This window comes from Lates calcarifer, linkage group LG21 (genome assembly GCF_001640805.2).
Source record: "Lates calcarifer isolate ASB-BC8 linkage group LG21, TLL_Latcal_v3, whole genome shotgun sequence".
NCBI lineage: Eukaryota > Metazoa > Chordata > Actinopteri > Centropomidae > Lates > Lates calcarifer.
The window spans coordinates 9,686,350-9,702,161 of NC_066853.1; the positions used below are offsets into that span (position 1 = coordinate 9,686,350).

General features: G+C 39.8%; 1 protein-coding gene across 1 annotated transcript in view; it reads right to left on the minus strand.

Moving 5' to 3' along the window:
- The window catches only part of zgc:172282 (leucine-rich repeat and fibronectin type III domain-containing protein 1-like protein), a 152,270-nt gene that overhangs the window by 48,547 nt on the left and 87,911 nt on the right, over window positions 1–15,812 (minus strand). The window contains exons 6-8 of the mRNA XM_018684384.2: window positions 15,457–15,700; window positions 15,188–15,345; window positions 13,551–13,931 (exon numbers count right to left, since the gene is read on the minus strand). Of these exons, the coding sequence (XP_018539900.1) occupies window positions 13,551–13,931; window positions 15,188–15,345; window positions 15,457–15,700 (783 nt within the window). The remainder of the gene's footprint in view (window positions 1–13,550; window positions 13,932–15,187; window positions 15,346–15,456; window positions 15,701–15,812) is intronic.

A 15,812-nucleotide genomic window follows, 5' to 3' on the forward strand; every position in this document is an offset into this window, starting at 1 on the left:
GCTTAAGCACGTTGAGTTTGGACCCCTGACAGCGGGTCCTCCGTGTGGGTCTGAGCCAGGCTCCTTACTCCTAATGAGGCACTGTTCCCTCCTTCCACCCCTCCCTCTTTTATTTAATCTCTCTTTCATCTTTCATTCTTCTTCCACCTTTCGTATCCCCTTTGCCCATCTCCCCATCCTCTCTCCTCTTCTTTTCATCTTGCTCCTTGCCCTTCCACACTCCTTCACTGTTTTCTTTTTGTTTTCCCCCAGTCATTCTTCTCCTCTTCCCTCTTTCCACCCACATCTCCTTTCTTCTCTTTCATCTGTCCTCAACTCTAACCCATAACTCCCCCCATGTTTCTTGCATCTTGCTTCTCAATCTTCCCTCTGCCCCCCCGCCGCCTTGCATCTCAATAATATGAAAATTAATGAATGATAGTGAAATGAAAATGGATGCATGCACCTCTTTGAGGTTATTGTACATCACTCCATAAGAGCATCATACAAACGCTCAGAAATATTTATGTAAACGAGGATCAAAGAGAACTACACCCAAAGCTATATTTGACTGTCAGATGTCACTTGGATCAAGGAGAGATGATGTTTGTGGGAATACAGCTCAAAAATCACATCTAAATGTCAGGCAGGAGACTTGACATTAGTGGCAAGATAATAAATATCATTCATTGTCAGCATTACAGGAGGAATGGAAAAGTTAAACAAAAACGAAACGCACCACCGAGTTGAAGAAGATATTTCAGGCCTTTATGTCTGTGGGGTAGGGTGTGGGTTGCCAAGCTGTTTTAATGACTGCCTTTTATGGGAAGAATATTAAACTACATTTTGAACATAATGACTGATGTCTGTGAAGGGCAGAATAAATCTCAGAATTATCACAGCACATTTAACAAACTTAACAAGGTCATGATTCAACTTTATAGACGTTGGAGTGCCAAAAAAAAGGTCAAATTTATGATCTGAAAAGCGTTGATAATTAAACATGAAGCACCACAACAAAATCGCTCCATACAGGTGTTTTAATTACACTATAATATGCCGACATATGAGCTAATATCATCAGGTTCAACTGTGTTCAACTGAACAGCTGAACACAGGTGACTGACTAAAAATGTGTAGGTTTGTTTAGAAGACACGATGCAGAATCTCCTCAGCAACACTACCCTTCACTTAAATATATTACATCAGCATACAGGCTGCTGTACAATGCATTGTCTATGGCAACTTTAATCTCCATGTACTCAAGGCTTAGTCATATGTTATAAATAACTGATTAGTGCTCTGTAATATTGTGCAGTAGTTATGTAGAAATACTCATAATATCCATATCAAGGTTGTTAGGTGTTCTTTAAGAAGCTGCTTAAAACAGTTCACATACTTAATTGTTATTAACCAGGTATGGGAATCAATTATGCTGTCTCTTTAACAAACACACTTACATTCCTACATTAACAACAGTGCTGACTGAAGTGTGGACTGCTTTTTCATAAGACACTTATTCAGGACACCTCTGCTTGATCTACCGTGGCTTGGATTGTACCTCATTTGTACATATCTTTAGGGCTTTGGAAAAAAGCGGTTGCCAAATGAATGTATGTAAATGTAATGACTTTGATCTAAGATACTATATTTATAGCTTATAGTGTAGCCGTATAGGAGCTTGACAAGCAACAGTGACATTTGATTATTCAAAACATGTATTCATCACTTGTATCCTCTGTTGCTACTTTGCACTACATACATGCTTCATAGAAATTCAGGTTTCATTTTGAAATCTATATTAGCCACTAAAATATGCCGCATTTATTTAGATCAAATAAAGCAGAATACTTAAGCCTTAAATAAACTGATTTGTCCTGAGTGAGATCCCAAATAAGCCCCTAGTATCTCTGGGTCAGACTGTTTATTGTCCACAGCTAATTCTATTGTGCTCTAACACTGTGAGGTAAAATACACAGCAATTATCCAAATCAAACTCTTTAGTATACATATGTAATGCAGCTTAACCTCTAAGGGGTTCAGCCATTCAACAATGGAATCTTAATGGGGTCAAATGGATTAAAAAGCAATGGACAGAGATGAAAAGACACTGAATGAGAGAAACAGACAGAGAGAGAAAATGCGAGGAGGAGAGGCTTGATGCAGACTGTAGCTGCTGACAGCTACTACTGTAGATCAATGTAACAGGGTGCAGCATTTGAAAAATAGAAATGTATGACCCAATACATGATAATGCCAGATTGCTGTATATGTATGTGTGGAGGCATGTGTCTATTTATTTATAGAAGGAATCTTGGATCACAAGATACAAAGGGAAAGAAAAGAAGACACCTGAGAAAGGTGTAAGAGGAAGAGGGTATGAATAATGCAGTGATCAGTGAATGACAGGGAGAGAGAGGAAAAGAACGAGAGACAGAGAGAGGAGGCAATCAGAGTGTTGTGTTTCAAGCCTATACCAACAGGAAAAAATGGATCTTTCCATGATATCCAACACATCCACAGAGCATAATGTCAATACTTCTATTGTAATCATCTTTCACATGACCTGCAAACAGACATGTTTCTCATAATGGGTTCAAATGTCACGTGCTTGTTCTCTATCAAACACAAGCAACCACGCACATGCATGAAAAACCCAACTCACATATAGAGGGTTTGTTTCTATTCTGAACATCTGAAGAACAAGAGAAATCCTTGTTAAAGACCATTTTATTCAGTAGTTTAGCAGGAGAATGGCAGTTTCATTAGATGGGAGAGGTACAGGGGAGGAACTGTTCAAGGTTAGAGTGATTATGTACAAGACGAGGTAGCTACTAAAAATAAAGAGCACATTTTTTTTTTAAATGAAATGGAATTTTAATATAGAAAATACAAGAAATTGATGAGTTTTGTTTTAGCATTTATTCATGAATAGCTATTAAGGCATGCAAAGTTGGCAAACAAGGTTAAAAAGGGTTTTCATGTAGTTGTGATCTGTGGAGGTTCCTTTTTTTTTATAATCAAGGCTGTTTATTGTTGTCTCCTTTCTGTTTTTTTCTTGTTTTAGAAAATTCCATGTTAAGCCCCATTTATTATTTAAGCGCTTGAACAAATACCAGTACTAGTAACGAGTAGTGGCATGTCTTTATTCAGGTTTTATAAAATTTTTGATGACTCTGGATTGATTTGCCACTAATTCCCTGGATCCTGTCCCTAATCCTAAACATAAACACCAATATAACCCTTGATCTTAACCCTCAACCCCATCCCAGTAGAGGGATAACAGGATAAGATTTCAGAATGGGGGAGTGAAAAATAATTTCAATAACATAACACTCCAAGAGAGAAAAAAAGCAACTGAATAATAATAATGAAATTCAGTTCAATTTCAGTTCTGTATATGTACATTTTTTATGCACAAGCATTACCCCAAGTCAGTTGCAAAGCACTTACAAATAGGACAAGGACAAAAAAGCTTAATACTTGATTAATCTCATCCTGGCTTACTGCTGAACTAAATTGGACTGCAATACATTCAATATATTGGATTGGGTTTCACTGATTGGAATTAGTTAGACTTGTCTTGTTCACTATTGATCCTTGTTTTGATCCTCTCAGGCTTTTTTCTGTTTTATGTGGTAAAATTGTACTGTAATGGTATTTAACATGCTACTATATTTTTAATGCATTCCCCATCCATACATGCTTCTTTGACTGGTGTGGAGTGATGAAGTGATGATGTTTAGGCTGTGGGTGAAAACTCAAGTGAAAAAGGGGGGAGCTCCACACAGACACAATGTGCGAATTAAATATTTTATCGGGCTGTTTTCTTAGTCACAACAACAAGAAGTACTTTGTCGGTTAATGGCTGGAGTTTTGAAATGTCAACATAGTTTTGCTCACTTCACTCTCTCACCTCACACCCCTGCCAGTGAACACACCAGTGACTTTTTATGCATGAATTAGGCTCTAAACCTGTGATACTAATTCCCGTTGACTTGAATAATAACTATAGATAGCCTGAAAATTTCTTTGAGATGATGTGGATGTCCTAATCATTTAAAAAAATAAATGTATTTATGATATTCTACATTAGAAACTTTGTTAGGATGTCATAGCCTCTCAAAGGGAAGTCTGAGTTCAACACTACTAGGCAGCTTAAAACATAGATAAACCAGGCTTTAATATTAAGCTTGTGCAAGCACATGATGGAAACCCAATCATTAATAAAGAGCTTGTTTACTCATATTTCATTGAGTGTAGTGGGATGCAATCCATCCAACAGCTCTCATCTCTTATCCTACTTACCATCCAAATCCCCTCTTCTCCTTTCCCCTCATCCTCTCTAGTTTCTCTTCTGCTCTGCTCCTCCCCCTCCTGCCCCACGGTTTCCTCTTCTCTCCCACTGCCTCTTCTCTTTCATCCCCTCCCCTCTTCCTTTTGCACTGTCTTCTCCTCTCATTTACTACTTTTCTCCCCCATCCCGTTCCCTCACTCTCTCTATCTCTCACTGTGTGTCATGTGTCTTTTTAATTACTCTTCCTTGCATCCATAAAGATCTGAAGGCCGTGTGTGTGTGTGTGTGTGTGTGGGGGGGGGGGGGGGGGGGGTAATGGATGGATGAACGAGGAGAAGAGCAGGGAACTGGAGGGTGGGGGGTTGGGGACGTGTTGCGGGATAATTAAACATCGATTTGGGATGATGATGAAAATGGCAACAAGACGCCAAACAAGGGGATTATGGGTCGGACAGCCGACGGCGTTCTGCTGAGCTCTGCAAATATCCAGGAGAAGGGAGGAAAAGGGAGGCAGAGCACGGAAGGAAAAACATGGAGGGTAAAACCGCAAGTAAAGGAATACAAAGAGGAGGGATGAATGGAGACAAGGAAAGATAAGAGAGCAGAAGAAGGGGGAGTAAAGATGGGGAGGGAGCCAAAGAGAGTTGGAATGAAGTAATAAAGTAAAACAGGGATAGAGAGAGAAAAACTGGGATATAGAAAAGTGACACAAATTGAAAGGGAGGAAAACTGTCCAAAAAAGGGAAAAGGAGTAAAAAAAATCAACAAAATATAAAATGAAGGACGAGAAGTAGACTTGGAAGAAGATATGTGAAAAAAGAAGAAAGAGAACGAGGCTGCAGACGTGAAAGAGAGAAAGGAGGAGAGATGACTAAACAGACCCTGTCTTCGGTGTCTTTGAACTTAACCTCTCTGATCTGACTCATTAGTTCTGCATTTAATTGGTGCAAATACAGCAGGTTCCGGCGATGCAAGGGTGTGGGTGTGCGTGTGTGTGTGCGCGTGTACGTGTGTGGCTAGTCATTTGTCATTAGGCTCTTTAGTGAATCATTCAGTTATATGACAATGACCTACAGCAAACTGAATGCTCATAGCTACCAGTGGATGCAGTGCACACGAGTGTGCATGAATGCATGTGTGTATTATGATTGGGCGGAGATGTCAGTTTGCTGATAATAAATATCCACAATGCAGAATATGACATGTAGCTTGTTTGATCACATACCGTTTTTAATGTAAATTTAGTGGCTGTTCAAGACCTTATCTTGAACTAACTACAACTGCAATATTCCACTGTAAGTCCACAATTGATAGAGGTATTGGCAGTAATATTTGTAAGTGTACTAAATAGTTGTAACAACAGGAGCATCCCATGATTCAAAGATTTTTTTTTTTTTTTTTCCCATCAGAGGACTACACGTCTGACCTGAAAAGACCTGAAAACAGTGACATTATTGGTACAAAATAACCAGCTTCAGTGGTTTTTAAAATGCCATGCATCAAAACCTCGTCTCCATTTGTGTGTATGAGCATGTAAGCAGCCACTATAACAGTCTCTAAAAAGCAGTCCATTTTAGCGTGAGCTTCTAGCTGAGTGATCAGAGGCTTAAACCTACTAAATTCCTCAAAATATTTACTGTGTCCAGAGTAAATGTTATTAAAGCGAACTGCTGCCACACACTATGGCAAAAGAGCAATAGTTCATCAGCCCTTCTGTACTTAGAGCCATATAATATATTATCTCCCATTCCAAGATCAAATGCATTTGTCCAGGGTTCACTCATTAAACTTCAATTTTGTGCGCAACAGGGCCAGTTAAGACTAACTCATTATCCGTATCACTCAATTTACGACAGAAACTTTCTCTGATTTTTTTCTACACAGCTGATTTACCAGTTGAATTGGAATAATTTCAAGTTGACAAATGGCGCCTCTGAACTAAAGTAAGTTAATTTGGTCATAATTCCTTACTGACAAAGAAAATATATAAATAAAGTAATACATTGTAAAACTTTTAATATTAGTAAAGTGCTTATTTGCTGAGGTTTGTCCAGTGAAGCTTATTTTGATCATAATGGCACATTTTTAGGTGATGTAGAAGCTTACTTCTTTTTAATGCACTATTATTCTACAATACAATGGAGACTTGTTTAAAAAAAGACAGATCCCTTCTCTACTGTTTTTAACATACAGTACATAGCTGTTTTGTAAGCCTATAAGTGTGGCTTTGCTCTAGTTTACAAATGCAGTATACACTATAGTTGAAGTTCAAAACTTTGCTGTCCCTTTCCCTCTATACATCAGTACACATCGGTTCTACAGCTTAAAACCTTAAAGCACTTAGGAGATGTCTAATTTGGTTTACCAAATTGTGAAGCTGTGACATTCACTGACAAAACTCATATAAAATAATTAGCATATGGACTGCTTGGCCTCTCTCTGTGTGTATTTATAGATCTAGTTTGAACAAAAGACTGTGAACTTCAACCCCCACTACATATTAATATTAAGCATGGTCAAAAATGGACAGATGCACATCACACATGAACGAGCGTGCTTGCGCTTCATATACTGTACATGTCAAAAAAATATTTGCAAGCTGCATGCACACACTCTCTCTCTCTCTCTCTCTCTCTCTCTCCTCTCTCTCTCTCTCCTCCTCCCTCTCTCTCTCTCTCTCTCTCTCTCTCCTCTCCCCTCTCCCTCCCTCCCTCTCTCTCTCTCTGTCCCTCTCTCCCTCCGTCCCACATCCCACTCTACACACCCACATGCAGGCACACCTCAGCCCACCCAGCTTTGCTCCAGATGCTCCCACCACCTGCTCCAATGCCATTAACCCCCGACAACCTTCTACCTCCAACCAACACACACGTATACGCGCTCACAGAAACACTTCTTGTGCACTGCCTTCAGTTCATTCAAATTTCAGTCTAATGATGCTTGACAATTCACTATTAATGTCACACCAAGTACTCTAATGGGTTTCTAGAATTCCATACTGAATGTACAATGTCTTTTATTCCTCTAAAAGAGAACTGAGGGATATTTCAGGGCATTAAAAATACACAGTACTTACACCCATTTTTCACTTGCTGTCGGGAAAATAGCTCTGCCTATCAGAACTACAACAGGTCTGATGATTGAGACTGACAGATAATAAGACGTTTGTGTCAAAACTTGTCATCATCCATATAATGACAAAGCGCAAAGAGTGTGTTTATGTTTGTTAACGTCATTTAATGTGCACACTATCTAAGTAAAGAATCGATAAACAGGCATTAGAGTAGATTTACCTGTTATTAATGCATGCTTCCAGTCACTGCATCCTTAGTCTGCTGGCCCACACAGATTTTGTGTGTCTGTGAGTCCATTACCCAAAGAACCACTAACCACAGTCGATGCAGGGAGGGTAGAGAAACAGAGACAGAGAGAGCTAGGACACAGGCGGTTGGGCTCATGTCTGGGTTGGTGTCTGCATTTTGCACGTGTTTTTTTGTGGGTGTGTGTACGTGTATATGTGGATGTGTTACTTTGCAATTGAAAAAGGTTCACACTGACCTCTCCCTGGCCTTGCGTGGTGAGGAAAATGTGAGGCGAATAAAATTCTTTAAATCACGCACACACACTCAGACACAAACACACACACATGCACACACTCAAAAATCTTATCCCACATACACTCAACAGCATACTCACTCATACCTGATCCAGACAGACAAAGTGGTGTGAATTTATAGACAAATCAAAGGTGTAAGCTTAACAGTGCATTTTGAAAAGTGTCTCTTTACAGGAAGTGTTTATTTGTGTGAGTGTGTGCTTATGCATGTATGATGGTGCTTTGCATTGATGGCACAAGGTCGATGTACTGAAAATGCACTTTCAAAGGCAGTCATGCTCCCACACCAGGATTAAAGTATTTTCTTTATGGAGTAGGCACCCAGGTCTGGGGGCTGACATAACACACTGCAAAAAATATCTCATTTAGCATATCGCTAATCATTTATGTTTTAAAATCAAACCAAAATGTCTTAAAATATGGTGATTGCCAGACATACTTTACAGATATATAATTACTGTAAATGGGCTGTACATTAAAATACAGTACAGGTGACCACAGAGAGGGACAGAAACACAGTTAAAAGTTTTCACTGTAATCACGAACAGGATATCCTGATTGGCAGATCTCAACACTTCTAAGTCAGATTCTGCTCACACTGCAGAACGCTGAGCTGACCACATCCATTAGGTGGTCGGGTCTGCATTTTGATGGTAACTCTGACTCAGACCTTGGATATCCATCCAAGTCACAGTACACAGGATCTAAGAACTTTTTTACCCCCCTGGAGATGTGCCAGAAATTCACAGAGACTGAGAAAAGAGGTGTGCCTCGAGCACAAAGATAATTATAAATTTGCTAATGTCAGACTTTTTATAGAAAGAGAGAAGAAATAATAAGAAATAATTTCTCAACTCTTGTTTTAAGTTGGTCATGTATGCAGAAAACCTTTTCTAATGCTGCAAAAGGTGCCATTTTTACTAAACATTGCCATGGTTACTGGTGGCAATATCAAGAGTGGTGACAATGATTGACTCCATTGACCTGTTTCTATGCACAGTGCTCATTTCCATCTGTTCTGTGTAATAAGTACAACACATATAGAGATTCACTCTCAGTTGGAAATGCAGCTGTCATTTCCAAACACTGACAGAATGAATGTAGAGAGAGGGGAAAAGATTGTGTGGGTTGAGGGGAAGGGGAAGGAGGGAGGCAAGACCACATAATGGCCAAGTGTGAACACCCAGCGATACATCACCAGAGATTTTTCAGGACAGGATCTTCAATCATACTGAAATGAGAAGTGTAGTTTTAGGCAAATATAGCTCTGGATTGTGCTCACCATTTTCAGCTACAGAGTGCAAGCCAAGCTAATGCCAGTGTGTTTGGCTGGATAATGTGCTACACCTGGTAAGGCCTGCAGTAGAATCTAAGCTATTGATCCTGCTTAACCTCTGACTGATCACCGATCAGTATATTTAATACAGAAATTGTCGCTTGTCCCAAAAGTTCAACCAATGCACAAATCTATGTACATACACAGTATACACACATACGCACCTTTTGTACCTAATATAATTGTGTTAAAGGTACAAATAAGAATAAGCTTTTTCAGACTTCCTTTAAATAAACGCGCATGGATATCGACACATAGAGAAGCCTCCTACAGAGGTCTGATGCCACTGATGGCACTGAAACTGACATTGAGTTTTTTGGTAAAACCAGCTGGTTTCAGTGTGCACACCCTTAAACAAGCATCACATGCACATGTGCACACAAGCACACACTAGAATAGACATTGATTATATTAGTCAGGGGGGCTTTGAAGAGCATGTCTCAGACACAGGGTTAACTAATACACTGCCAACCAGTGATTTCCAAGCGCATACACACAAATGCACACGCATACACAATCGCACACACTTGGTGCTATAATGGCATTGATCGCAAGTAGTCAGGGGGTTTCAAGACCACGTCAGAGAGCCCTCTTTATGCCCTGAACTCTCTGAAAATCTCTGTATTTTTGGTGGTCTTTCTAAAGTGGAAATGGTTCTAAATCGAGCTGGCTGCTTAAGTTAAAGAAAAAGAGCACCGATACAAGATTACAAGATGCTGTGATCTGGATGCTCTGCTCGTAGTAATTTACTCAAGGGGCGAAGTAAATAAAGAATTGTATCAATTATTATGCAGTAATAGTAGGAAGAATTCTATGTGCTTCTATGTGCGTTTTTTCCAAAAAACTTAAGAATTGACATCTCTTTGAATCTGTGTTTAAACTGATTGAAAAACCATCACACAAAGCACCCAGAGTCCAAATCACGTCAAATAAATTCACTTGTCAAATTGCTGCCTCAGCACTCAGGTCTTAAGTAATAAACATGAAAACCTGATGTATTAGTAGGCAGCAAAAGTCTCCTCACTCCCACATCCATCTTTCAGCTATCGTCCAGCAGAACTACAGCAACTACTCTTAACGTGGAAAAACATCAGTGCTATTTGACAAAGCTTCAGAAAGTGTGATATGGATCAGTTTTAAATATATACTGTCTGACAAAGTAAATTTAACAGTACACAATACAGAGCAAAAATAATTTGTTAAGCTCAAATAACCTCTCATTGCAGCACCAATATGTTGTTTCCTTTCCTCTCTGCTGCTGCTCAGCACTTTGTAACCCCCCCCCCCCCCCCCTCTGCTGTGGTATTGTGCCTCATCCCTCCTAATGGACATTGACCCAAGAAAGACAGAAGAGAGGCTCTGTACACATCCACACAGACACACTCAAGGCAGCTTTATTTTTTTTTTCCATTTTTCCTTTACTCAGAACAGAGCTGGTGCAATAATGATGCCTTCTCATAGATTCCTCACAATTCCATGTTAGCCCATATATCGATATGATATTTGTTTTCTTGGTGCAAATAATGATAATAATTCTCATGAATGAAAGGTGCTCAATGTAAATGAGTATTTTTGATTACTAAACTTAAATCTACCTACTTGCCCACCTTTGAACCAATCTATTGTCACAACATGTGAACTGTGACATGTGGATTAGGCAGCATGATGGCTCAGACAGTCTTATGTTGACATAGGATCAGATGGTCACATGGTGACATTTAAGATTAAGAAACAGTCTAGCTCATGTATCCATGTGTTTCGCCTGTGGCTGCACTGAAATACTCATACCTCTATTAATATCTTGTGATAGTGGTGAAGCAGCAACAGTAGAAACTGTCATTTGCATTGCTGCAGTGCATGTTGTAAAGTGTAAAATTGCATTTACCTGTATGTATTGTTCTCCTGTTTCATACCCACATAAACCTGCACACACACATCTGCACCTGACCAGTAAGGAGTGTATTTTGTACCTGCAGGGCCACTGTGCCCACTAACTGCATCTAACCTTGAATGGGCAGGTGCAGATGGATGGTTACTATGCAGAAGAACGGTTGCCATGCTTAGAATTGTAAGAACCTACTTGTCTCCCACAGTTACCTGAACTGTCTGAATAAACAAGTGTCCTCTCTAGCTTAGAAATAACATCATAATCACTTTTCAGTAGAGACTCCCATTTCCATATCTCACAAGTGTTGAGTTTTCACAAATGAAGAGGAACAGTCTGATTCTCCAGTCAGCTGGATGTATTTGACATATCCTATCAAAGGTTTTTCTTCTCAAAAATTATTTTTCCCCAAGAGACAATTTCAACTGTTGATTGAGAACTAAAAGGAAAGGAAAGGAAAAGATGAGCTAAATTGATTATGAGAACATTCTGTAGGGAACTGAATAAGTTTTTGATTTACTTCTGTAATTACACAAGACAGAGTGATATATTTGGCCATTTCATTTTCACCTCTGAAAAAATTAGATAAACGAATCATCCACAGTACTCGTCTGTGATGTTATGAGAGCCACCTGTCACTCATAACGAGATCTTGGAGATATTTCCAAACGGGTTGCCACGACAACTGCACAACATATGAAAGCTCCTCAGAGCTGAAAATAAACAGGGCTTTCCCAGGTTTTACAATATATGTAGACAATGATGTCGCCAGTGCTTTGGGTTTTGCACAGAGAGAATTCTCTCTGAGAATACAACGATTTAGAGGGTAACTTAACTGGAACACATACAAGTGCTCTGTGGTAGTTAAACCATGCCTTTTCTCTCTCTTTAACTTAGAACTTGACTTAGAAGAAGCAGTAGAGTGCAGGGAAAAATCTCCTCCACTGACATGATAGACAGCTTGTATTAATGAAAAACACCATCAACACACCATCCAATGGACAGACACATTGTGTCAATACTTAACCAACAGCAGTAGAGAACAGCCTGCTGTAAATGTGTACTGTAAATCAGATCAAGTGCATCTTCTGTCTCTGGTAAAGTAAGTAAATAAATAGAATATGCATACATTTTATTTAATTCAACTTCCAGGTAATGGAAGCAATGTAGAAATCACACTGAAGCAAATGCTGTAGCACACGTTCCCTGTGTACCCATATATACAGGATAGGCTTAACTAACACACTGACAACACACATGAGAACCAGGGTATTCGCAGAGTACTGCTCCATGAAAACATAGTCAAATGCTTGGTAACACTGTTAATAGTTAACGCACTTCCCTAGCCAAATGACTGCAATAGTATGCTGTTAAATATTTTGCTGCTGCTGTTATGGGAATTAACATTAAGATGACATATGACACAAGGAAACTGATTTGTCAGTATCTGTCAAAAGCATTAATTGAGCCATTCATCTACTTTCTCTAAGTCCCTTGCACAAATCCACAAAACACTAATCGACAACATTCACAAAGTTCTGTAATTAACATGATTTACATTAAAGTGACCTTTCTACCTATTCAAATTCTGCACATCAAATGAGGCTCATTTCAATGATAACATTATTAGGATTCTATGGCTGCAATCACACCACTATCAAAAAGAATTATCATAATACTTTGAAGTGCTCTTTCTATTGAAATTCTGTGGGTGTTCATTCACACTTTAGGGTGACAGTTTGCTTTATGTGCAGTAACATGTTGTGCACGCAAATCAGAAAACGTGCCTGTTTGTTTCAGGATGCTGTTAAAATAGATGAACCCTCTTTCTACATGAAACTACTTTAAACACTAAAAGCTGAAGAAGTTTGATAGTCAAAGGAGTGCCAGTCAGAGTCATATCTGACAAAATAAATGGCATGTCAAATCCTAGTGAAGTAAAATATCAAAAAACAAAGGAGTATCACCATTATGACACCATAGTGTAATTACCAGCAGTGAAACCACACAGGAAAAACCTCAACACAGCAATGCAGCAAAGAAGCAAACTGGTAGACAAGCATTAAAACTTCTTAAACAGTTACTCACACTTCTCTCACATTTGTCCCAGGCTCCCCCTGCATTTAGCAAACTCAACAATGGCTCTGCTCCACTACAGATGTCTTTATCATTTCAGTTGATTAGACTTTTACGACTGGATGACTGGCTAATCTCCACTTGTATCATCTATCATCTGCTCTCATCCTCATAGCAGCGGCTGATGTGCTGATTAACTTACATAAAACTGCACACACAGACGTGAGCACTCACACTTACAAACACATAGAGGCACACAGGCTTTTTACTAATATGCCTTAAAAAATAATTCTGTACTATAGACAGAAAATGAAAACACACCGACAGACAGATCATAAATTGAACATGTAGATAGACAGACCTGTAAACCAGTGTGTCATCCCCAGAGCTGTTGTACTGGACCTGGAACATCCTGACTCCCGATGTAGGAGTCTGACTGCTCCATCTAATGAGGGCAGAGTTTCCTGTCAGTTCCACCAATGAAACCCGCCGCTCTGCCCCCCTTGTCTCGTTGTTAGGCAGCGCAACCTTAGAGGAGGTTAGAATATCAGAAGGGGCAGGTTCAGAGGACGGGTCTCGGCTGCGGCTTGTGCTGTTTGCGAGATGGGGCATCGCTGTGACTACCAGCTCCACCCTTCCTGTGGATTCGCCTGCTGCGTTGGAGGCAATGCAGGTAAAGTTTCCTGAATCCTTCAGGGATGTTACATTGATCTCCAGGCTTCCGTTAGGGAAAACTAAAGTTCTGTAAAACAAATGAAAAATTTAGATATATCATGAAGTTCAGTAATTCAATAAATCAATCAATAAATTAACTGAAATGAACATGTTACAACAAAAGCAACAAACATGTAGTGGATCTTTTTTTTTTTTTTTTCATTTTTGTTTCCTCTGTGACACATCTGCTGGCTTCTAGCTATTCCGCTATTTCTGCTTGTAATTCTCACCAGTGTACACTACAGTTTGGATTGGCATAGTCCTAACTTCACATTAAAATGGGCCGGACCATACTGTACCAATACTGCGGTGCCATTGTTGTGCTCCCCTTTCATTTGAGTGAATAATGGAGCAGGACACATTCACTTCCTGTTGCAAAATGATCCACCATTATAAAATTCAAGATGCAACTCCCCTCTGCTTCTCACCACCCAGTCACATAAACGGTCCTCCTTTTTCACACATACAGGAGCCAGTTGCTAATCAGCACTCTTCCTATCAACTCATTTACTCACACCTCAACTGTGCTGTCTGCAGCACCTGATACTGATGCCAATACCACCATTGATACTCTATCTAGAGTCAGTGCAATGGCCACCAGGCTGAGGAGTTATGCTGCTGTCTGTTTGCAGGCTTCATCCCCATAAGTTTACGTATTAACCTAAATGGTACTTGCCAACAAAGACAACAATGCTTCAGATCCATAAAGTAGGCTTGTCTGACCAATATTTCTAAAGATGCAAACAGAAATGTCAAAAGAATTAAGGGGTTGTGACATTCATCAAATATTATCAGTGATTTCATAGCCAATGTTGTATATGCAGAACCATAACTAGAAACCCACATATTTGACAAGTATGCCGACTAGGTGGATGGAAATGTAAGAAAGGTCTAATGGTGAGGATATTCAGATTCTGACCTCGGCAACTACCTTCTAATCCTGTTTCAGAGTTGGCCCACACGAGTCATGTGCCTACGCCCTACTACTACAGCCAAGACGAAATTATGTTAGACACACTGTCTTTCTGATTTTGGTGCACATTGGCACATAGCATTGAGCTGAAGCAGTACTGGAGAATATTTAAACAACCCCTTTCTTGCACCTGCCGACTGGGTTGCCAGATTTCTGACATCACTGAATGTGGATCGGTGCCCTCAGTGGATGGGTGATATTCCCTAAATTAACACCTTGCCTTTAATTTTGAAAGACTGGAGAGACTGTATGAAGTATTGGCCCATGGGGAAAAGTAGTATGTTGTAGTTGAAACTGGACCACTGTGATACCTTGAGCCATTAGATATAAGTCGTCCTTCAGGGCTGATCCAGTGGACCTCAGGCTCTGGGTCACCATTTGCTTTGCACTTCAGGCTGGCAGGCTGGCCTTCCATAGCCATGGTATGAGGTGACTTACGGGTCAGAACTGGTGGGTCACAAATAAACTCCTATAGGGCAAAACAGATTAGGTCATTCTTTCAAATCTACATTATTTACTGAGCTCTGTAATTAACTTAATTAAAGGTTTATCTCATATCCGTATCATATCAAAACTTCACCTCTTCAGGTATTGTCCAGAAGTACTTGGCACTGAGGTCAGGGGGAGAGGCGCATGTCTCAAGGTCATCTTCTCTGGTTAATCTCCTCAACCACAGAAGTTCACAGTTACAGTGAAGGGGATTACCACCAAAACTTAACACCAGGGAGGAGAGAGGGGAGCCTTTGGACTTGGCATAAACTGGGATTCTCAGGAACAAGGGATCTGGGGGGATTTTCTTCAGCTTGTTGGACGTCATGTCTAGCCTGTGAAAGTATAGGGTGTAGGGGAAAGCACATTTGGAGTGAGGGGAAGAAGAGAATTTTATTAGATTAATTGATTCAGTTGATCAGTAAACCAGGCAGAATATAATTAGCA